At 41.2% G+C, this 24974-nt stretch overlaps 1 protein-coding gene across 1 annotated transcript in view; it reads right to left on the bottom strand.

The window, feature by feature from the left end:
- Window positions 1-849: 849 nt before the first annotated feature.
- The window catches only part of tmem108 (transmembrane protein 108), a 44541-nt gene continuing 20416 nt past the window's right edge, over window positions 850-24974 (bottom strand). Inside the window, exons 2-5 of the mRNA XM_027274293.1 lie at window positions 19979-20062; window positions 7087-8316; window positions 5873-6024; window positions 850-3598 (exon numbers count right to left, since the gene is read on the bottom strand). Coding sequence (XP_027130094.1) covers window positions 3482-3598; window positions 5873-6024; window positions 7087-8316; window positions 19979-20018 — 1539 coding nt within the window. The 5' untranslated portion in view covers window positions 20019-20062 and the 3' untranslated portion in view covers window positions 850-3481. The remainder of the gene's footprint in view (window positions 3599-5872; window positions 6025-7086; window positions 8317-19978; window positions 20063-24974) is intronic.

Genomic DNA, 24974 nt, shown 5'->3' with positions numbered 1-24974 from the left:
ATTAATAAAAACTTCTCTTCTTAGTATCTTTTTTTTACTTCATAGATCATAATTTTGACTTGAAAACTCATGACTAAATGCAACTTTTTTTTGACTTACCATGTATTTAATATTTATTCCTAGCGTTCATCTTTTTCCTTTTCCCTGGCAGAATACCAAATGTCTATATATAAATTTAAAGTTTATATTACTTTTTCTTTTTTTTAAATACATACAACTGCCACGTGGATCTCAGAGGAATTCTTCTTATTATTATCTTCTTCTTATTATTATTATTATTATTATTTTAAGACCAAATTCTCAGCATGACCATTTGATAACCTCCAAAATGTTTTTTAAACAAAAGAAACTTTTGCAATTCTGACTCTTTGGGCATTTATTTAGACAACACTTGCCCAACAGCATGTGACCATTAATTTATAAAGGTCTTTAAATATGGGCACATAATTGAACTGTGGAACTGTCATGTTTTGCCAGATTTAAACAAGCCTACAAATCTGTTAATAACATTCAAATTAAGCCTCTCCTCAGCAGTAAAGCAGGCTTGTAAACAGATTATTGAATTGACGTCATATTCCCAGAGCTGGAGGTCACTTGACCAGCTGCAGCACTGGTGCACAAAGAGAAAATTCCAGCTCGCTGCATCAATGGATGTGCTGTGGTCAGCGAAACTGTTTATCCTGCTTTGGTATGTAGTAAACCAGTAAGTATGACAGCCAACAAACACATACAGTGCAGCAGAAGTGATAGATTAAATAATTTTCTGCCATGGTGATATGAGAAAATATAAAAAAATAACTGTAAATTTAGTTTTCAAGAGGGTAAATGAGACAAACAGATCAGTCCGTGTGTGTTTTCTTTGTTTTATTGCTCAGCAGTAAAAAGTACAGTGTATACTACAGTACAAAAAATACATAATGTTGAACACTGCTCCACCGTGCCACTGAACGTTTTGTAAAATATCCACTTTTGAGCGTGCAAAACAAGAAGCCCAGCTGTGAGCATCCAATGCAGGAAATATCAATATGTTTAACCGTGTTATTCAAAGTCACCTTTTGACTCGGCGATTTTGGAACAACATCTCACAATGCAGAAAATCTTTAGCGACGATAGAGGCAGGCAGCATTGATTATTGAAGAAAACTGCAGCAATGCAAAGTGAAACAGATGATAGAAGGACCACAGGTTCAATAATTAAAACAAAATATTCAAACGCACTTTTTTTTTCTCTTTTTGATTAAACTGCCTCTGTATGTGCTCACAGTAAATATTCAGCATACATTATTTATCTCAGTGTTTTTATTGGTCAACAGCCTCTAACATGTATTATGTGGTCCAGCAACTAATTCAACAATCATTCAACACTTCAACAAACACAGTTTGCATTGATGGACAAACACAGTATTTATGGAGGGAGACATTTACATTAGCAAAGTTGGTCTAATTGTTTCCTACAGCGCTGAGAAACTCTCTCAAACTGGATTATAACCAGTAGCCACCCCACGATACAGACAAGAGACAGACAGAAGGACAGACAGACACATACAGAGGCACAGACAGACACACAGAGAAACTGATCAAACGGAGCTGAAAGTGATACAAAGTCTTGTTTGACTTAAAGTAACAGTGATATTTGGTTAAGGGGGGCAGCACATTTAAACTCATCCATCCACACTCACAAAGAGTATGCCTACATGCACAAACAGGGCTTTCACACGCACACATACTGATATATTAAGGGCCAACATAAGGAATTAAGACATCTATGTGGTCCCTCTTAATAGAAGCTGGTGACACATGAGGGGGAAAGCCATTTCAAGTCAGTCCAAACTGCAGGATGTAGACCCTAAAATCACCCAAATATTCTGCTCAAATCAACCACTTCAATCTGGGCCCGTATTTATCAAACTGCAAAAAAAAAGTTCAACAAAAATGCTTCACTTTTAAATTGCAAACATGAGAATAAAAATATTTATCACATTTCTTATGATTAGACAATGCTATTAAATTTAAGAAGCCAACAGAAGAATTTCTTTCCTGCTTCAGTTTTGCAGTTTTCTTTCATTTCATCTCATTTCTTTTTATCCAATCCCTATTTAAAAGGATAACATAACAAATCTAAAAATGTACATATACTGTGTATGTTTGTGACTGTTTTAAAACTTTTTAAACCTGCAATAACTGATTTCTTGACCACATGAGGGCAGCAAAAACAAGTTACAAACACATACTGACATATTACCAGCTTGTGAATTGATATTGCGAACGTGTTGAAAATGTTTATACACATCCAGCAGTCACGGAACAACATCATCATTCATTTTTAGTCATGTTTATGTCCACCTGGTGAATTTTTGTTTAATAATCACCCTCTTTTAGCTCTGATTTTGGTCTCTACCAACTACTGCTAAATGCTCCACTACGCTCACCGGCTAGTGCCAACTGTCTCTGCCTGTTGTTTGATGCTGAGCAGGTAGTGTACAATGAGATTTGAATGAGCTGAAAACAGTAAAGTTATACTGCTAAACAATGAGCTGAAACTCACTATAGAGCTCCATAAAGACACATACACTGTTATTATAAAACACTGATTATAGTCACTTTAAATGTTTGATTTTGTCCTACTTTAATCTGCTGTATATTGTATTTTACTCAAACAATTCAATTAATGAAGCTTTAAAAAAAAAAATCTACAAAAGCTCACATAAAGAAAATTAAATCTTAAAAAATATATATTTTGGCAGAATAACGCTGCAAAGTAAAACGGAAAAATAAGATAAAGACGAATGAACAATGGGGCAGGTGTACGGCAAATCCATGTTTCTGATTGGTTGGTCTTGCTCAGAGCATACATGTGATTAATCATGTGATCACTTGAGAGCAGCTCTTCAAAGTTACAGGAGTAAGTCGCTTGATAAATACGTCTTATTCACTCCTAAGTTTGCTCAGTTTGATAAATATGGCCCCTGATCTCATGAACAGTATTTTGCCACAAATCTCAGTCCCCCTCCCCCCCTCAAATACGTAGGTGCTATATTCAAGTTCAACAGGCTATATAAGTATTTTGGGATTGATTTTAAAGGAAAAATAAAATTACAAAGAACTGCTTTAATGTTTTTCATAGCACGTTCCTCTCTCTCTCTAAAGCAGATTTTATGTGGCAGCATCCACAGTGCACTCGCCATCAAGCCACTGTAATGAAAACAAAACCACATATACTCTGTATTTTATAAAGACAATAAAAACCTTTTTATCACAATTAAGCCTTTTGTAGAAAATGTACATCAGAAAAATATGCGAGGTGCATTCTCATAGTAAATAGTGTATGTTTACATCAATCTTCTTTCTGGTTGCTCTTTGTGTTTGTCATATACAGTATAAAGTCAAAGTCTCTGAATATTTACCACATATATAAAATAGACAACAACAGCAGGGGGAGTAGAAGAGGAGAATCCAACAGTTTCTCTCTTTTTTTTCTGTCTCTAGATGCCAGAAGCTTTATCTCTGTTGATGAAGAGGGTCTCTTGGCAGAAAGGGTTAACCAGGACCACGCTGCTGCCGCTGTAGTCTCCATTAGGGGGTAGACAGGTGTCTTGCTCCTGCAAATGCACATGCATACACACAAACATAAGAAAATTCAGTGCAGGGGCTTAAGTGTTAAACAATAGCTGTGATTCATGATTCACGCTTCAGGGCTCACCATTAGGGCTCACGCTGCAGTCTACTGTATCTAAGTCACTCTACAGGCAACGAGCAGACAGTGTAGTGTGGAAGTGAACAGAATAAAATATGGGCTTGGTGCACCCCGGGGCTTTTAAGGAGATGGTGAACAAAGATATCTGACAAAACTAGATGAGCAGAGAAACAAAGGGGGGCGGAGGGGAAGATGTAAAAGCTTCACGAGAGGAGAAACAAAAGGGAGGGATGACTCAGAAGACAACAGGGAGACTTAATGTAGTAGAAATGGTTGTTGATGGTGAGTCAGCAGTAACAAGGCAGTGCTGGAGGAGGGAGGCGTGAAAAACAAAATGATTCAGCTCTACAGCAGGAATCAGGGCATTTGATCAGCACCATCCAATCAAATCAAACTAACACTTGCCATTTAGGCTTATGATCACTTCTCCCAGGGCACTGTCATTTACCTATAACACCAGGGAAGCTATGAGGCTGCTGCTCTACAGAGACAGGTAAAGCGAAGGGGAAAACAACACCTGGGTGTCACCAGGGGCATCCCACACATGATCGAGCCTCAGCTTCCCTCTCCTGACGCCACAACCCACAGGCGGCAAAAAAGGAATGCAAATTGAGCAGTGGAAGAGGAGTGAAAGAAAGGAGACACAGTGAAATGGTCACTGGGGAGAAGGTGACAAAACAATACATGAAAACCAAACAAAGAATGAAGAGGAGGTGGATTTAATACTAACTTATGGTTATTACCATTTCCACCAGATGGCGCTGTAATGCACCAAAAACTCACAAATTGATGCACTTAGTTCAAACATCAAATATTATTAAAAAAAAAAATTATATAAATATTATATATTAATAAAAAATATTAATAAAACATTGGCAGAAATACGCAGGGAATAGACAAAAAAAACATAAAATAACTCCTCAAATTCTCAACTACAAAACACCTAATATGTATTTTGTGAGTTTTTAAAGCGCTTCTTTAGGGGTCAAAGTTTCTGTGGTTTCAGGATAGGTCGAATAGTTAAACATGTTAAGTGTTACACAGAAAAGCAGTCAATGATATGGTGGTATTAAGTGTAGGTTCAAGAGACAAATATTGTTAAGTGTAATGCCTTAGGTGTTGTATTGTATTTGTATATTGCTTCCTGACAATTTGACTACTGATATATTACTCTAATTTATGATCATCACCAAGGCTGCAGTCTTTTTGATATATTAAGGTCATAAGTGCAAATTTCCATTGTAAAGGACCAGCTGCTGAAGAAACGTTTGATCCAGCCACCAACCAAACTGTATTGTATTTCCTGTTATTTCTGTCAACTCACATTATGATCTACATTTTGTTTTTAAGTCCAGAGTGTTGAATTTAGTGGCATCTAGCGGTGTAGTTGACGATTGCAACCCATGTCGACTCATCCTCTCCTTTATAGGCATGGAGGAGAAACTTCAGTGGCTACAAAATGTGAATATCTAGAGCCAGAGTTAAAAACATAAAGATTCTTACCTTCAGGTGATTATACGCTAATAAAAACATAGTTATGAATATTATATTTTGTAAACAGAGCCTCCTTAATCTTACACACTGGACCTTTAAAGCGATCTCTACACTGACTGGTATGCAATTGTGATGGAAAATACTAAATCTCAAGGTTTTTTTTGCCCCAAACAAATTTAAAAATATGTAGTATTGTATATTGTTGTATATTATGTGCGCAATCATATCATGTAAACACCTCTTCATGTAAAATTCTGATAGCTACAGGTCGGTTCATCATAAAGCTCTTCTATCATCTTGTCAAAAGATGTTTAGTTGGTATAAGATTTAAAAAATTCCCCTGACAAAAACGTATGCATTCATAATAACAATATACTGATATGATAATACTTCCATTCACAAGATGTGTTACTAGCAAATACTCTTAATAGATACCCTGCAGGGAAACATTTTTTGCTTATTTTCAATAGCATCCCTGTAAATCGTAGTAATACAGTGTCATGCTCAAGTGCACTTCAGCAGACCCTGAGGCTTGCTGAAGGAGAGATCGGACATGGATCCTCTTGTTGTTTCCATACTCATTAAAAGCATTCTGCTGACTGATAGTGAAACATCAAGTAAATGTCCCACCACTTCTGTGTGCAGTGTTGTGCACTTATAGAGTCAGTGTGTCAGTGTTTTGTACCTCACTCTCCAGAGTGTGTATCTCTCTGGGCAGCTCCACAGCGTGCCTGCTGAAGTAGTCCATGGTGATGGCGTTGTTCCAGTAGCTGAGGTTGTTCTCCTGACTTGACGACTTCTTCTTCCTCCTCATACAGCACACCGTCAAAAGCACAGCTAGAGCAGGCGGAGACAGGGAGAGGAAAATCAGAGTTAGTGCAGAGACTGGAGAAGCTGCTGCTTCAAATAGCCTCTGAGAGCACCACAATAGCTGTTCAGGTTGAAGCTGTCATGTTTCACGACAACATGTCACTGATAGACGGAATTGTGGTTGAAAGGGAAAGTTCTGCCTTAAAATGCTGCTAGAAATGGCTGCTGGTGCTGTGTTGTGGAGTCATTTTGAGCTATCTAAAACAATAAAGCTGTCTTTCAGTGAGAAGAAAATTACTTATTATCAAAGGAGAAGAAATTCTTGTTTCTCCAACAGACCAAAATGCAAAGAAAGTGTGTTTTGCCTTGGGTGCAACTGTACTGTTCCCATTCTTGCTGTTACTTTGCTGTTGCACTCCAATTTAATGCCACAGGATCAAGTCCTGAAGGGTGTCTTGGGGGAAGGGGGATCACATACTGAGTCAAATATAAACTAAGAAAGTATGAAATTAATAAATTACAGCATTTTATTACAAAAAATATCTTCTGTAGCCTACAGTAGATGACGAGATCGATTGAACACTCATATCTGTCTGTTAAGTCTCAGGTCTCTGAGGTTGTGACTCTGTATGGATGGAATAAGTCATCTCTTTCTGCAAAAACGGAAGAAACCATTGGATTCTTTGGGAGTTAATCTGGATTTAAGTGGATAACAACTGTGCAAATGACTGAATTGGGCACAATGGGCATGGACTGGATCCATATACACAACTAACACAGGGAAACAGCTCACCTGGCTCTGTCCAAAGGTAACAAACTTAGCAGATTAACAGCTGGTTTGCATTCCCATTTGTTTAATCCTTACAACAAAGTACCAGTGTTTGTTTCCGTCTTTGGTTTGTATCTTCAGGTGATTATACACTCATGAAAACATAGTTATTCATATTATATTAAATTTCTGCCATATTCTGTAAATAGAGCCTCCCAAATCCGTGTGTTTTATGACAACATTAGTTTTAAGTCAAGGTCAGCCAAACACTTTCACATCCATTAATTCTACCTTTTTCAAGCTGCTGTGACATTACTTACAACATGAGGACACAGGCACACTAATGGCCAGCACGATCCACACAATGTCCATCCTGCTCAAGCAAATGGTCATGCGGGAGGGCGGGGAGTCGACAGTGGGACCGGAGCTGTTGCTGGGCGCCCAGGGGTCCTGGGTAGTGGCAGGCACCTGCCGGTTCAGGAATTTCTCACTGTCTGCGGTAAGCGGGTCTGAGATGTTCCTCTGATCGTGGACCTCCTCGACTGAACTGTTGACCAGCCCTCCATATAAAGTTACATTTCCCAACCCAGAGTGTCCAAGAGTGCCAATGTCGTTAGGTGTAGTGTGTTTGTTTGGGATGACTGTTGAATTCTCTGTCTTGAGGGTGGACTCAGTGGACATGCCTTGAGTGGACGTAGTGGGAATTGTATTGTCTGGTGGACTTGCGACTGGAGTGACAGACCCAACTTTTGGATCTACCACCAGTCCATTAGTGGGGGGCTCGTTCACTGTGTGGACCTCTCTCAGGGTGATGGCGTGGTGTGCTGGGCCCAAAGCATGCTCCCTGAGTTTCAGGCCTAATGCAGGGTCAGCATCCATCGATGAAGAAGAAATGGAGGTCAGGGAGGGATGCTTGAGATCTGGAACATCCTTCACATTCAACTTTTGAGGCTCTACGTGAAGTGCAGCGAGTGTATCTCCTCTGTCTGATCCAGAGCTGGACATAAGAGCCAAGGGGTTTGGAGCCCCTCTGGCAGTAGATACCACATCTATATTTGGGACCGCTGTGCTGGGAAATTTAGGGCTGCTGCTGCTGCTGGCCTGTTTAGTGCTGACAGTAACTGGGTTATAGACTTGAGGTACCCTGACCAATTTGTGCATGTGGCCTTGGTTTACAATATCAGAGCTCGACTCCAGAGGCTGATTCACATGACTTTCAGTGCTCACAGTGTTTGGGGTGACAGTATTTGCGTCACTAATGGGAGGGTAGTCATGAGCCAGGCTGGAAATTTGGGTTGTGTGAAGCAAGGCCAAAGGGTGGAGGGCGACAGTAGGGAGGATGATGTTTGAGGGTTGAGTGCCTCCTTTGGATGACCACTCCCCACTACTGGAGCCTTCCTGATGCAAGTCCAAGGGGGATGTTTTGGGGGCAGACAGGGGGCTGTTGTGGGTGGCTGCCATGGAGACAGGATCCTGGGATGTCTGGCTGAGGTACAGCTCCTGTGCTGATGACACCAGTCCTACTGACAGTGTTAGAAATGCTAGAACACCTGCAGAGAAAGAGAGAAAAGACATGATGACATACAATATAATTTTAGCATTTTCAGCATGTGTATCTGTCTTAACAACGATTTTAGTGCATAAAACTAGATGAGTGTGCGACCCAGCCGCTGAAATTGACTGCTCAGGTCTTCAGAGGAGACGTGGGGACCTTGTCTTGCATTCATTATGCTCCTCAGCCTTTAATCTACTGAACCACTGTGTTTGTCACTCACCTAGTTAAACTAGGTGAGTGCTTTATTAAATGCATTATTCACAAGATGAGTTCACTGTGCAGCCAGCATTGGGAGGATGTCTCCATCTTTAGACATAGGCAAACAAAGCTGCTTTGTTACTCTGAAGAAATTGGTTAAAGAGAGCTCACTCTTCACCAAGGTAATAAAAAAACACGCAGTTATTTGATTCTGATCTGCAGATAGCAGTGCAAAAAATGTAATTTAGTGTATAATGACCAGTCCTCTTTAAGCAAAAAGACATTTCGTCTTTTAAAAGATTATAATATTTGATAATCTTCAGTACTTTGACATAAGCTGTGTTTGTTATTAAGAAATATATATTTATTTTCTTCTTTCAAGGAAAAAATACATTTGCAACCACCTGTCACTCGCTTCATGGTCAATACAATTTTTTTTACAGTGACAAAAAAAATAACCCACTTAACATGCTAAAACCATCTCAGCCTGACAGATTCACTTTCTCAAGCTCAATCCCATAAGGAGGCTGGGTAGTGACAAGTCATTAGCAGGTGCCTGTGGGGAATATTGGTCCTATTATGTTATCCAGACAGCAAGAAAGTCATAGAGGGAGGAACGTGCAAAGGCTTATTAATTTCCCCTTTGTTCCCTCCCCCCTGTCTCTTATTGACACTGTTAAACACAGCTAATGTGACACATTAGCAGAGCTCCCACCGGGCTGTTTCTATGCATCGAGAACAGAACATGCATTAACGGAAGGCTAACACAATCAAAATTGTTGTTTGAACGAGGTTATGTAGCATGTTGTTGCCACAGGATGCCAAAATAAGGCTGGCAGTGTTCTATGTTTTTCAGATTTTTCAACAAATCCTTTAAAAAGACCAACACCAGCAGTGTTAGGTCATCTTTCAACACGTCCCGACTTCTCAAACCTGTCTGTGACACTCGCCCCCAAAGCCATTCATTCTTACTGAAGACGTCAATTAAAAAAGGCTCAGTAATTAAGCTTAACAGCTGGGTACTGTAGCCTTTAGCAAACTTTAATCAAACAGGATAGTGCATTCACTGGGGACTATTTTCAGCTGTGGGTTCGTGCATGTTTGGTTTGAGTGTTTACGGCTTCAGAACAGTGTGTGTGTGTGGGAGAGACTAAAATTAAACCACAGTGTGTGTGATCATAGTAATAAAGGAACATGTCAACAGTGTGGCTCACTGATGTGTTTTTAATATTTTTTTGGACAACAATGGAGGTCTACAGCACAGAGGAATAAGCTCAGGCTCTGAATACACAGACCTTTATTGTTGCTTTTGCTCTGTTAATGGGATTTGACGTAGAGGAAAATGTACAACATTGCCAGTCTTATCCTTTAACAATACAGAGCCACATAATAATACAGATATCCAATAAAACAACAACAGTCTTATTTCTGTTTCTGTCTTTGGGGGGAGAGGTTGTTTTGGCATTCTGAAAAACCCTCAAAAGTCATAAGGTTGTAGAAAAATCCCAGTCTAAAGCCACCAATGTGACCGACATGTTGTGGCCATCATTTAACCATGGTGCTCCCTCAGTAACTATGGAAACCCAGTTTCCACTTTAAAGAGGGCCAGAGGAGAAGGAGATGGGAGAAGAGGTGAGAACAGAAAGCTGTTGAGCAAGTAGAAAGAAAATGGTTTGGTAGAAAGGGAAAGAATATTTCTCCATCCTCTTTCCTCTTTGTTCAGCAGGGGGGTTTAAAATACACCACAGTAGAACCCCAAAGCACTGACTATTTAAACTCAGCCTCTGAATCATTAATCATATTCCTCCATACTCAATCACACGAGACTACCAGGATAGAGGGTCCAGGTCCCGTCTTCCATTAACCAAGGCTGTCACGTCTTTAATCCACGGAGCCCACTCCAGACCCATATCTGAGGAGATAACACACATGGCCAGCGTTGATTTATGACTACTCGTCTTTCCTAAGATGATCCTTTAGGCCGGGAAAATGGAAGACAGACAAAGTCAACCTATCAAAGCTTAAGTATTTGGACTATTGTTGATAATCAGTAATGTGAATCATGGTCACATTAGGACAGATAAGGCCCTTGGAGATGCTCACAAGACATTACACTTCACACACTTTAGACTGAGGAAGGTGCATGAACAAAAACACAAAAAGATAAACAGACAATGGGCACTGTTTTGACAAAATCATAGGTAAAATACACCAAATACTAACTTTCAAAAGTACTTTTCACAAAGAGTAGATAACAGAGATAAAAGAGGATGTTAACAATGCTCTGGTCTGGCTTGAATCAGTACCTCAACCTAGCTGTCACAACCTGGCAACCCGAGACTCTTCTGTTTCTACTGAATAAAACATACCGCAGAGACTCTCTTAAGTTATCTCAGAAATGAGCTAACTAAATGCTGTGGCACACACATAAACAGGAACACATTCTTCTGATTTGTCAGAAACGTGTTGGTTCACTCTGATCTGTAGCCAGCACAAAGATTAATATTCATCTGGGAGTTTGCAGTTTAGTCAAATCATATTTTATTAAAGATCGCATCTAAAATGTTAAAAGGGAGAATCTGCTTTTTAAGTAAGTTTGCACTCTGATATCTGACATCTGGTTGTTTGTATATTCATCGGTGCTGAATACATAGTGAGGATAACACTGAGCTTCAGACTCTATCGATGCCGTGTTGAGTTCTGAGGTTGTTAGTTTGAAGTTTGTGAGTAAGACTCCTTGTTGGACTTCATTATTAGTGCTTATAACAGTCTTGGAACCCAACGGCTATCATCAATGGTTAATGTTTATAGGCTTCCAGATCTGGATATCAGGAAAACAGATGAGTCTGCAGTCTGATTAGCAATTTGAATGACCAGAAAAACGCATTTCTGCTCATCTCTATTAACGGATATCTGCATCTGAATTCAGATATCTTTATATAGATTATCTCCATAAGTCCCCATGTTAAGCAGATAAACATGTTTACAGCCTGGTACAAAAAACAGTTTCATTCAGCCCAACTCAGCTTCACCCACACTCAATGTTTTTGGGCAGGACTGCCAAGATGGCGATGACCAGAGCCCCCAGATGGTAAGCTTGACACACGGCTCTTCAGAAACCTGTGGGTGACATCACGGATACAACATCCATGCTTTATATTGTCCACGATGTGTTCCACCTCCTTGAACCCTCCCTTTGCTCAATACTACCCGAACTACAAGAAACCTGAGGGCTTCTGGTCGTCCAAAAAAAAAAACACGGCAATACATGGGTTTCCAAGCGACATAGTGAGGAGTAGGAAATGACTTAGAGCTTATGAGGAGATCAATATGAGATGTTTCAGTGCCTTAAACTGCATGAATCACAAAAAGTAATGGGTGGGAAACATTTAATACCCCAAGAAACATAAGAAAGCTCCCTGTTAGCTCAAAATCAGGTGAAGAAGAAGAAATGCCCTCACTGAATTTAAACAGCTCACCCTGTTACTGCTGTTCAATGGATTGTCTGTGATTGACCTATTTTTAGAGTTTTAATCTGTGATTCGGTGACGGCTGATTACGGTGGCAGACTGATGGCTTGGGATGAAATATACATCGCATTGATAGGCACATCATTTTTCAGAGAAAAACAACTGACAAACTGCAGAGATTCTTTAAGAAACTGGGCATCACAGCAGCAATTTAATTTCAATTTCATGCAAAGGGTACTGTTTAAAAACATAGAACATGCTAATGTTAGTCGTTCTGTGATTTTAATACGTGCTACATGTATTAATCATTTGGGAGGCACTACATTTAGCATTTAGAGCTAACTTTTTGCAAACGGTTTGGTTAAATGTTGTTACCCCTATCAGCTCAATTTCATATTGAAAGATGTCTTATTGCCAACCATGCCACTATGTCAATGTGAAGCAGAAACCTGTTTATACTTTATGTCATATTACTGGATTTCTGTGTGTGCAGGGATCACATGTCTATCCGTGTGTTTTACACATACACTGTGTTCCACGCCGAGGCAAATGGGTGTAATTTGTCACAACGGTTGGGCGTCTGGCTGATGGAGCGAGAGTATAAGCAGGGTGAACGCAGACAGAGAGCTCGGTCCTGCCTCCACAAAGACATGCAGCGGAGAAGGCAGACGCGGCGAGTGAATTAACTAGTGAAGTGATTGAAAAGGCTCGAAAAGTGAACTGAGCTTTATGAACATCCATTATTGAGTTGAGGCACAAGAACATGAAAAAATTGGATGGAAAAAGGAAAGAATAAAGAGGTCGGGCAGGGTAAAATGTGCAAAGAGGAGGTGTGGTGGGAGTAAGAGAGAGAAAGGTGTGGGTGTTTCATCAATAAGACATGGACAAAAGCAAAAAGGTTGGATTAGACACATTAGACCCAAGACTAAAAAGGACATTCAAAGGAAAATAAGGTGTGAGAGATATGAGAATATACAAGGCACTTTTTCTGAAAATATTTGTCTGCATCTCGTCCACTCAGCGTGACTCGTTCACCATTGTGCCTGTTGGCTGTTTTTAGCCTGACGTGATATTTTCTCACCAGCATAAAGGGGAAAAAAAAACATGTCCACAAAAAGAGTCGGCCAATTTTCAGCAGTGATGACGCAAAAGAAGAAGACAACAAAACAGGGAAAAAACGGTGTGCTAAATTTCAATGGCAATGGTGACATTGAATTAAAGGACTCGTCCTTCTGCTACATGCTTTGTAGGGCTGGAGGGCGACACACAGCTTACACTGTTATCACCCACACCAACCTGTTGCCCTTACTATCTATATCACCCAGCTGATCATCTCAGAATAGCACATATCGCAGAGACAAACAACACCAAGGTAAAATTACAGCGAGATAATGCCCCCATTTATTTGACTAATGGCGTCAACCTGTTTTCCATTAACTAAGCTCAAGATGTATGGAGGGAGGGGCAATTTATGCAGGAAAGCTGCTGAATTAGGGCTCTTTTGAATGCATAAGAAGCCGGTGACATTCGTTGGAGTCCTCCATTGATGCCATCAGGGACATCAATAAATCATGTTGCAAAGTAGGATCCGGCGCACTGATCCAATGCAGGCTTTGTCCCACCAATCATTCATTATTAGACTCAATGTCAGGGGACAAGGGCCAGAGTGGCTGTCACTGAATCTAAAGTTACACTGGTGAAATAAAAAACAACACAACATTTACTCCTGCTGATGAAACTCTGCATTACATATTTTTTGGATCCACTCATAAGCTGAGACTCTCTTCCATAAGAACAATGTCGTTCAGGCACGTGCATCATGAGTCTTCCAGCCCAATCAATCATACAGGAGCACTTAGTGTGCGGTATGCAGGCTATCAGTGCTTATGCACTAAAGTCTGGCTTCATGATCAATCCTGAGCTGGGAGGGGGGTGCTACTCGCCGTGGAGGGTGGGATATTTATCTTTTTTTTTCCAGGGGTCACCTCTTTCTACGTGCGATGGAGAATGATGTGGCTCGAATGTGCAGCGACAATCTGCCTATGAAGCAATTGTTGGAGCCAGGCTGGTTGTGTCGCATCATCAGTGGGCAGCTGGCGGTGGCACTATTCGAATTGGCTCCAAGGGAAGCCAAAAATAGGACCTGCAAAATCATCCATCAATAAGACTTGTCAGGCTGTACTTCTGAACTGTTACAGTTCTTCTTTTATTCACCGTCATGCAGCCTGAGCACAGAGATGACAGAGCAGTATGTACGTGGAACAAAATACATACAGACAATGAATTTCTGGCCAATGTCACATGGTTAAAACTGCAACGCAGCAATAAAACCTGCATTAACAATATAGCATTGCAGTATCCTCTATCTATATCTTTACTAACATTAATATTCTCTTTCTATCATTGCTCTGCATGCTTATGAAATATTTACAGACTGTCTAACATTTGTTCTGGGACTACACTACAGATAAAAAAATGCCTTTTATTTAGTGCATGACTTATGTAAGATTCAGCATGTACAGACATTTTTTCATACCAGCTGCTTGATAAATATAAACAATATACATTACACAATTTGAAAATGTATGTAAATGAAATATATGAAGTATCTTATGGGTCCCAACACCACTTTTGTTCATGTCCCTCAACTGCGGTCTGAATGTTGCAATGAAAAATTAGCTATTTCAGTGTAAATATGACATTATTTTAAGTAAAACTGTTTCATATAAATATGACTTCACATCATATTAAAATTCATATTTTTGTTTACTCATTACTTATGTTTTTTCATCTAAAGGCAACACTGAACAAAATGTCAGCGTAAAAGTGTTTTTAAAAACCAAACCAATCTGTTTGGAAAAACAAGTTGGCAAGTGAGCACAATCAAGAAAAACAAGGTCAACATCATATTTTCTTCTGTACCTGTAAGTATTAATTGTGTCCGTACAGCAGAACTTAGTAATTGTGTATTTTGCATTAAAAAAAACTGCTTTATATTACAGTTCAATTCTTGTATGAGAAGTTAGGAGTCAAAACTAACATAGCAGACCTTGATAGCTGCCATTTATCTACAATATTATACAAAAAAATGCAATGTCATTTCTGTAGCTGTTATGTATAAAGACTTTGTGTTGTGGTAGAGACAAATTTACTGCAAATTATATATAAAAATAAATGAGTTCTGGACTAAAATTTTAATGAGTACATTCATTTGCATTTACAGACTCAGGCTACAGGGTAAAAGTTATCCAGCAATTTAAAAGTTTTTTTTTTAAATGTCTCTATGAAACTAGACTGAACATGTTTTAATAATGAATATATATACACACTGTACGTGTCTATTAGTTACCATGTAGACGCAAACCCTCTCACTACACTCTCACTGTAAGGTGACTTGGTGAAAATCATTAACTTGCCTGAGATGTAAATATTTGAGTTGGAAAGTGAAATACTGTATGTCCGCCTCATTATCTAATGGGATAAACACTCATAACTGCGAGTTTGTGAGCCCCAGGGAATTAAACCATAACCAGTAATTAAGGATGTCCTCCTCACCGCCCAGCGGACCCTCCATAGATCAGATTTAGCCTCGTTTATGCTAATCACAACCACTCCACGGTAGCGGACAAACCTCCATGGGATTCCCCCCCAAATCCCTCAGGCCAAATGGAGAAGACTTTATCTAAAGTACTGATCAGAATACCAATGAGCCTTTATCACATCATACCGGCACACACACCACGTCTCTGCTATCTACCAATTCATATTCCGCTTCTGAGCATATAGGCTGACAGACCCAAATCAAAGGTAACATAAGCCTTAAATGGGAGGTTTTTGTTGAAGGCGGTCCGAGCCTTTATTTTTAAGCCTTGACGTGCCGAGTCATAGAAACTGATCAAATCCATCAGCTTCAGGCGGACAAAACCCTTTATCAGCAGGCCGACTGGAGAGCTGTCTGACTAACTGCTGGTGAGATTGGATTATCACGCCTGGACAGAGTGCTTTCGGCGCTGACTCACTTCAATGGACCCATTATACCACCAAGAACGGTACAATTATAGTATTTTTAGCATTACTATAACCTGTACTGTCAGAACTACCACTATACTACCACCCATGAGTACAAATATCACTACTACTACTATAAATCCAACTGCTAACACTACTGCTACCACAACAACTTCTGCTTCTACGACCTCTAGTACTAAGTAGTAATATCATTTTTACTACTACTACAAGTGAAGCTGTGTACACTACCACAAATATTAATACTACTTATTCCACAATTTATGCTAATATCACTACTGCTGCCACTACTACAAGAGCCAGTTCTACTACTATCCAGAAAAATCTGAATTTACTTCCACCCCGACTTCTCATCTCACAACTATTACAGTCACTACTAGAACCACTACTCCTTCCACTAGATGCTACTTCTACAATGAATACTACTACCATTATGATTACTACTTGTGCTGATGCCATTAGTGCTGCCAGTGACAACACGGGGCCTACAAAGTACTACAACTACTCTCAGTTGCTAATACTTCTACCTGTACCACCGTCAGTGCAATAACTACACCATCTAGTACCTTGTTTTACTACTGCTATCTAGTAATACAACTTAACACCATCACTGTCACTACTTCCACTACTATGTCTATCACTAATCACCATTACCACTGGTACTTTTACCACAACTACAAGTCTTAGTGGTAGTACTACTAACTCTCCACTCACTTCTAATTCTCCTAGTTCACTTTGCTTCAGTCTTTAATATTGTATTCCTACTCAGAGTTTGGTGTAGAAATAGTAGTAAAGTAAAAGTAATTGTGAGATTCTTTGACTCACTTTCGTGTCTGTTTTCTTGTAGCTTTTTTCTACGCAGACACATAAATGCACTAATAAACACGAACCTGTGTCAATCAATCAGTGAAGATATTCAAGGATATTCAATCGATCGAGTAAATATCAATTGGACACTTGACTTGACCGCTGATCGATCATTCGATCAGTTTTAGGAGCTTAAATTAGTGGTCGAAGTAGTACTCATTTCTACTTTCTAAAAATACCACACTATGAAAAATATATTTGTTACAAGTGAACTTAAGTAAAAGTACAAAAGTATTAGCATCAAAAGTTGAAGTAATATGTAGATGTAATATGTTGAAGTATAAAACAATAAAAACTGGATGAGTCAGGTTTATGAATGTCACCATTCTCAGTTAAGAGTACCACAGTGAGTAACTTCATCTCATCCTCATGTAGATACGTAGACACGTCCTGGGCGTACACATATAATGTCATTATATGTCATGTCTTTACAGTAGCACAAACAGACAAATTCCTTTGGTTTGCTCTTGGGTGTGTTTGTCTGCCATCCTGGGGAGAGTGTCTGTCCCGTGGGAGGAAACAGACAGATAGGGCACGTCCTGCTGGAGGAGGGCTACAGCATGGGCGGAGTGGTGGGAGGGCACTACAGATGTGAGCCCTGAGATAAGGGGGAGAGCTTTCGTAACAGGATAATGGCTTCCTGTTTGAATGCCGCACAAATTGTTTGTCAGGTTACAGCGGCTTTGAACAGAGACGTGTTTATCTGAGGATCAGGCGGAGGGCAAAATGCGAAAACAAGAACAACAAAGACTCCTTGTGCTGTTTACTGGGATAATGATTTAGCTACAGCGATTGTGAATGATCTAACAGGAAGGAGAAACACTAAACAGGAAGTTGTCTGGAATCTGGGAAGCATGCTGAATTGCAAGCCTGGATTTATGTACCATTAAAGTCACAGGCACTAACAAAACATCGTTACTGTTGTTGGAGGCTTTAAAAAAGACCACAAAGAGCTGCAACAACACACCTTGTGCAATCATTTGCAATTCGAGTTCAAAAAACAATTTGCAAGCAATCTCCCTTACTTGTCAGGACTTGCTTTTTAAGACCGAGCTGCCAGACGAAACCAAATTTGCCAGGAAAAAAGTGATCTCCATTGTTTTAGGTGTATTATGTCATCGGAAACATGCTCGCTTAAGTACACAGAGAACACTGACAGAAAAAGCAGCACAGAAGATGACCAGTGGGAAAACAGAGAAAGTTTTTTTTCTGCTCTGATGTCTGTCATGATGCGGGATCATCCATCTTAGTTCTCCTCTATCTGCAGCATCTCTACTCTTGCCTGCAGGATGTTAAGGCACATCTGTCAGCTGGTCCATAGAGAGAAATGAGAAATGTCTCCGTACAGCACAGACGCAATTTTCAGGTGGGCTTTTCAGCTCAAAAGGGAGCTCTGATGGAAGTGTTTAGTGCCCGAGGCCTCAGCTGGATCTCTGGAACAAAACTAAAAGAGAGGCTTTAAAATATGTTTTCAATACAAACGCTATACAAAGCTAGTCTGCAGCTTCGGCTCAGACTTTCCCTCTTCACATAAAACCGCTGTAATGTGACCTCGCTCCACCTCGGCTAAAGCTTAAAGCACTTCGCTCGCAGCAGTCCACTCCGAGTTTATCACTTTTGAAGGATTGAGGCAGATTTGTCTGCAGACAGCCTTTGGCTCCGCTGCCCAGAGGTGAAGCTGGGGGTGCATACAAGATATCATCAGCCTGTTTAGCTCACCGACCAAGGAGCCTGGTGGGTCCCAGTCTGAACCCCATGATCCATATTCATGTGACATTCTGTGCTGGTAGCCTGCCAGAGTTTCGTACATCCACTCTCAGAGCCTTGACTCTGCCCGCTGAATTTAAAACACACTTCAACTATGACAAGAACTGAGGGGACACAGCGGTGTATGTACAGTATTTGATGTCTACAAATTGTCAGGGTCTCCAACAAAGAAGGAATATTCTTGTATTCATGGACGACAGGGCACCAACAGAACACAGCATTAGTTCAACATTTTGGGTGAAACACCTATTGGCTTTCTTGCTGGGAGTTAGATAGATGGATACAACGCTGGCTCTGTCAAAAGCACCTCTAAAGCGCCCTAATTAACGTCTTATATCTATGCAAATGTCATAATTTTAATTGGTATTATCTGCTGTCATATAAAGTGTTAATTCATGACCTTCAGAGGTGCTAGCAGGCAGGGTGTTTCACCTAGTGAGATTCATGTGAAGCTATGTTAACTATAATCCTGGCTGTGGATTCGTGTTTGACAGACAGATTATGATAGTGGTATCTTTTCTGAAAGGTTCATCGTGTCTGACTTGACATTCAATAACACAAAAAGGCCTGAAAGAAACAAACAAACAACAAATAAAAGTCTGTCATTCAAAGTAACTGAACCCAAATGTAATCAATATAGGCAGAGACTTACACGGACTGCAACCATAGAACAACTGATGACGTAAATGTCAAAAACATGGGAATCATCAGCTCTACCATCCATCCTGTATGATGTGAACACAGCATGAAACACCCAATATGCTTACCCGATGGACATTTGACACTGTGTATCACCATTTATGGTTATTATAGCAATACAAATGTACATGTTGTTTGTGTTTTAGCATAGATTTAGCAGCGTATCCCTGCAATTCTTGTCTATTTCCCTGTATCCCTTCGTGTCCTGTGTCTGTTTGTCTAGTCTCCCCTGTCTGGCGTGGCGGACCCATTTCTCCTGCCACTCCTTCACTGATCCACACCTGCTCTGCTTCCACACCTACAACTCATCCGCTCATCAAGCTCCTACAGTATTTAACTCCGGTTCACCCTTCCAAACTCCGCCAGTTCACTGTCGTTCCTTTGTGCCCTGCCCTTGTGGGTCCAGTGCTACACTAATAAAAACACAGTTATGCATATTATATTCTATTTCTGCCATATTCTGTAAATAAAGTAACTAAAATATTACACACTGGACCTTTAAATTCCTGTTTGGCCTTTACACTTTCTTAAGAAATTTCTATTTTGGCTTCTACAATGCTCCACTGGCATTCTGGGTCCCTGGTTGCAAACCCAGGACACCCTGCTGATGTCCTTGTTGGATCTACTCACTCAGCAGCTGGCAGCGCAGGACCTGCAGGCTTGTCTTCATGGTATCATGTGATCCGGCTCCTCCTCCACAGTGCTCATGGTTCTCTAATGAAGAGAGAGAGAGAGAGAGATGAAATTTAATGCTCGGGTATCAAAATCACATTCGAGTCATGGTAAGGTATCATACTGTGATTATGTCTGGCCAGGTTCAAGGAGAATAGACACGGAAAAGGGACTGCAGACATGATTGTGCAGATTAACCTTGACAGTTTAATCCTAGAAATGACTCCCAGAAAAGAGTTAGACCTCACAGAGCAGGACATGAATTACACGTTAGTAACAATTCACAATAAAAGACCAGGTAGGACTGCAGTGGTGGTCAGTCTCAGCTGCCAGGCTTCAAATCAGCATTGGCATCCTGCAGGCTGTGCTGGTCAGTAAAACCAATTATGGAGCATTAAACATTGACCAGTAAGCCTTGCTCCGAGACAGCCACTGCGTGCATGTCAGCAACACAAGTACCCAAGGGTGCTCTTTAGGAGAGTGACTCACTGATGGCCTTCTGTTAAATGAAAGGCCAGACACAAGCACACACACATCTCCTTTCACCCCCCCCAGAGGAGTACGTGCATGTGTGTGTGCATGCTTACCTCCCCTTTGTTGGAAACGTCCATATGGCAAGTGCGTTCGAACGTATACACACACCTAAGCGCCCTTCATCCTACCTGCATGAATAATCTGTTGCAAGTGTGATTTGTGAAATTGGATTTGCGCCCCCCCCCCCAGGACGAAGGGTCTGGTTGCAGGCACACTGCATTTCTGTGGGAGACCAGTGCGAGATGAAAGGGACAGACAACAAGAGCACGGGGTATTATTGGTACTGATCCTTTCATAAGGCTTTATTTCTCATAAATGCAGCCTCGCTTTGGAGACTGAGAGGAGGCAGCACACTACGTCTGAGTCATCCTGTTTATATTGCTATTGCCATTGTGGCAACCTTTTAATGGCCGTAAACTTTGTGGAGCTATAAATCTGAACTATGCAAGCCCAGACTATTTTGAGACTTTTGAAAACTTTTGTTGAGTAATGGGGGAAGGTGAACTTGCACAAGCACAAGCCTGAAGGAGAAAATGTTGAGCAATGTAACTGATGCTGACAAAATGTTTGTACATATACAACAGTAATTAGATGAACATCTATTCAGCTACAGCTGTGGTTTGTTTGCTTGTATGGATGTTGTCAGGCAAGTCTTAGCACGCCTCGTTCACAAAATATATTGCTAATTCTATCTATCTATCTATCTATCTATCTATCTATCTATCTATCTATATGGCGTTCAGGTGTATTTGCCTCTTAACAAGGGAAAATCAAAAGCATGAAATAATGGGCACGGCTTTTTATCATATGACAAATTGGAAAACTCTATTTCTGCTCCTGGCTCCATTCTCCTATTATAACGGAGAATGAAATGAATGAAAACAATAATGTAAAAATACGCAACTAAATAGGCCATCAAGGCACACCTTCAGATGACAAATGCAAGTGTTTAGAAAATGGAAACAGAGATACACGCTGCTGCGCCGCTCTTAACTTACAGCTTTGACTATAATGGTGTGGGCTCAGTCGTAATATAGTGTGAGTAATTGCAAAAGAGATGAGGCTGCAAGAATACAGTAGTAGCAGCAGAAAATTAGTTTTTCCCAGCTTCACGTCTGAAGAAATGACACTAGCTGCGACCATCCCAAACCCTTCCTCGCATCCGCTCAAAGCAACATCATAACGCTGCAGTGATAGCAGCTCCGCAGATAAACTCATTCCCTGCGTTTAAATTTGTTTCAGCGTCACGTTCCTGGTCTAATGAGCTCAATGGCACGGTGCAAAGAGAGCAGCTGAGCCTCTCCGCGGTGATTACACCTCATCAGCGCTACCAGGCAAACGCAGGCTCATAGACACGCTCTTTAATTTGCAGGGCACAAGGGGTGAGGCTAGGGAAAGGTGGGTGGGGGGAAGTGGCGATAGTCACAGGCAGTGTGACTATCATTTATACTTGTTATCACGGAGCAGCGTGAGGTTTTTGCTGAGGAAGGAGGACAAGCTGCATGGACAAAAGACGTCCAGAAGTCCAGCTCTGCATACATGCAGGTAAAAGATAATAGAGGGTGACAGTCGGGGTCACGGCATTGCCACAATCGAGTACAGGATGAGAGTTTCATTGGCAGCTGCTGACAGTGTTGTTGCCGCAAGTCCTAACGCTCAACCACCGACGCAGAAACCTGGATTCAATTCCAGGACTTTCGTTCACAGATGGGAAGTTGGTGCAGGATCATGTCCTTGTTACTGCACAAGGGATTCCTACTGGGTGGACGGAGGCCCTGCATAGAGGCTGTCTGTTCACACAGACATTACCACTACATTACAAAACACAACCTCCTCATGCATTGCAATGAGACCGCTGTGTTGACACAACAGGGGTGCAAACATACAAAGGGCTCGGACAAAAAAAAAAAAAAAAAAGCATGCTCGTCTGGCAAACACATTAAAGCCTGGTCCAACTTTTGCCGCAGTCATCGAACAAAGCAAATCAAATACGTGCAAGTGCAGATTCTTGATACGTAACTTAAAGATAAGTTATCTTAAGATAAGTTTCCATAGTTGAAAAACCCTTTTTTAAATCTCTCTGCAATATCTGACAAGCTTTCAAACTGTACGTTTTACTCAAACCAGACTTCCATGATCATATTTTATCATCTCACCAGTATCTGAAAGAACATACTCCCACCAGCGCTGCCCTTTTTATTGCAGTGCTGTTCAGCCTTTAAGACCCGGAGGTGAGGAACTGTGTGTGCTCTTGGAGTTATGAAGTTTCACAATGGAAAGTTAAAATAAGACATCTTCATGTGTATCTGAGAGGGCGGATGGATGCATCCTCTCCAAGGATACAACAGTATTAGCAGTGACAGGGACTGCAGTGCATGAGGAAGTCCAAGCTGATAAGGAAATGGGGGAAAAATGTCTGTCTCCGCCCTCCTGTAGCAGAAGAAGGATTCAGAGATGTTAAAATGCATCATACTTGTCTTTTTAGCACTTTGCACATACACAGCCCAGCTTCCTACTGGAGAAAGGGGGGAGAAAAAAAATTGCATGGCAACTGACATGCACGCAGACGACAGCCATCACCATGGCAACCCTAATAGTACATTATATTCAAATTCATTCACAAGGACATTTCAGGGCTCGAACAGAATTGGGAAAAAAAGAAAAAAAAAGGAGGAGATTTGGATTTATAGAAACTATAGGCAGAGGGAGAAATCCGCTAACAGTCTGCTTGTCTCTGGGACTCTGGTGCAGGCTTTGTGTTTATGGTCCTGCTGACAGGCCCTGGTCCCTGAAGGTCCCAGACTGCAGCTCTGAATAGTGTGTCTGGAGGGGGTGCAGACATAGAGGCCAAAGCCAAGGTCACCCGAGACGTCACAATGAAATAAGCCTGTCACTCCATCTCCCTGTGGCCACCGGCCACAAGGATAACAATGCTTTTAATTTTGGACTTCCCTCCATTCTGCGGGTTATGTATACGAGCTGTGGCAACAGGCTGGCTGCTTGCCCACAACTGGCTGCAGCCTGAGAGCTTTTCCATAACGAGAGGAGGAGGGAAGGGAGGTGTGGGAGTCGACAATGACGGTGTGAACTACAGTGTTGTGTTCTCACAGACAGCTGATAACTGGACCTGCAATCACAACTGTTCTGGTGTTTTTTCGACTCTCTCACGCTTTGGTTTATCTCTTCGTTACGAAGTGGACGGAGCTCTCTCAGTCAGCTTTTGTCCGAGGGCGGAGGTAGAGAAAAGAGAGGTGAAGTGTGAAAGCTGAAGTTATTGGACACATGTCGCAAAATACAGCAACATATAAAGACCAAGAAAACTGGCTAATGAAGCTACCTTCAGTGAGGTCATCTTTACAGCCGCTTGCATCAAAATCTAGTTACATAAGTGCTGAACTCATCAAAGCTTGCAAGGTGTGATCTCATTTTTAAGTCGTGTGAACTTCCCTCAGCCCCATCCCTTCCACATCCACCCAGGGGACATGTTGACACAGAGGGCGTCCATTTTTCCTTTGATGCCTTTTCACCCTTCGATGGGAATCAGTAAACGGTCCCCGATATAGTGCTACGTCTGCACTCTTGCTCTGTCCATGTGTTTCTTGCATCCACGTTGATGAGGATCAGGAATACGGCTTTACCTTTGAGGTTGGTGACCTTGCGAAACGAACCAACCGCTTTGCAAGACCGCGGCTTATTGTGCAACGGGGAAGCTGATTACCGATTACAGCTATGAACAATTGTGTTATGGAACCGTTTTACGTCAGTAGGAGGGTTAAAAACCAGTGCCAGTGACTCAAGCACAAAAGAGACTCTGGGGCTTTGATAACTTAATTGTCCAGCCTGGATACACACAACAAGTGAATGATTACAAGTATTGATTTGATGCAACAACAGGCCTAAATTAAACACAAGCAGCAAAGACTACAAAACAGGAATAGGTTTCCAGGGATCTTTCTAATCCTTCCATCCCTGAAGGTGGCCATATTGCTGAGTCACTGTGGTGAGCTGTATGCCTGAGCACTGTCAGTCCAGTGGCCCTGGATGGTAAAACCTGGCAGGATGAGTTGCTGATGCTGCGTCATGAATGCTGGCAGAGGTTATCAATCAGCGGCATCACTCCCCTCCAGGCCCTGCCCGGGGTACAGCAACACACCAGCCATTAAAAGAACATTAGGATCCCAACATGTCGTTCACTCTGACCATAGCGCCAGAGGAGACACATCACCCTTCCTGTCCCAGCCAATCACTAGTATACTACATGTCACCAGGTTATATAGGTGCAGGAAAAGAGCTAAAGCACCCCGGTTCAAGACCTTTGGATCCATTCTTCAGCTGTTCAATAGATCTAGTGTGTCCATTGACGGCTGTCTTCCTGGTCAGATAAAATGCCAATTAGATCTGTGTAGATGGGATTAGGAAT

The sequence above is a fragment of the Larimichthys crocea genome, chromosome XXIII (assembly GCF_000972845.2).
Source record: "Larimichthys crocea isolate SSNF chromosome XXIII, L_crocea_2.0, whole genome shotgun sequence".
Classification (NCBI taxonomy): domain Eukaryota; kingdom Metazoa; phylum Chordata; class Actinopteri; family Sciaenidae; genus Larimichthys; species Larimichthys crocea.
Note: the sequence above shows the minus strand (reverse complement) of the source record. Positions and strands in the feature narration are given on the sequence as shown.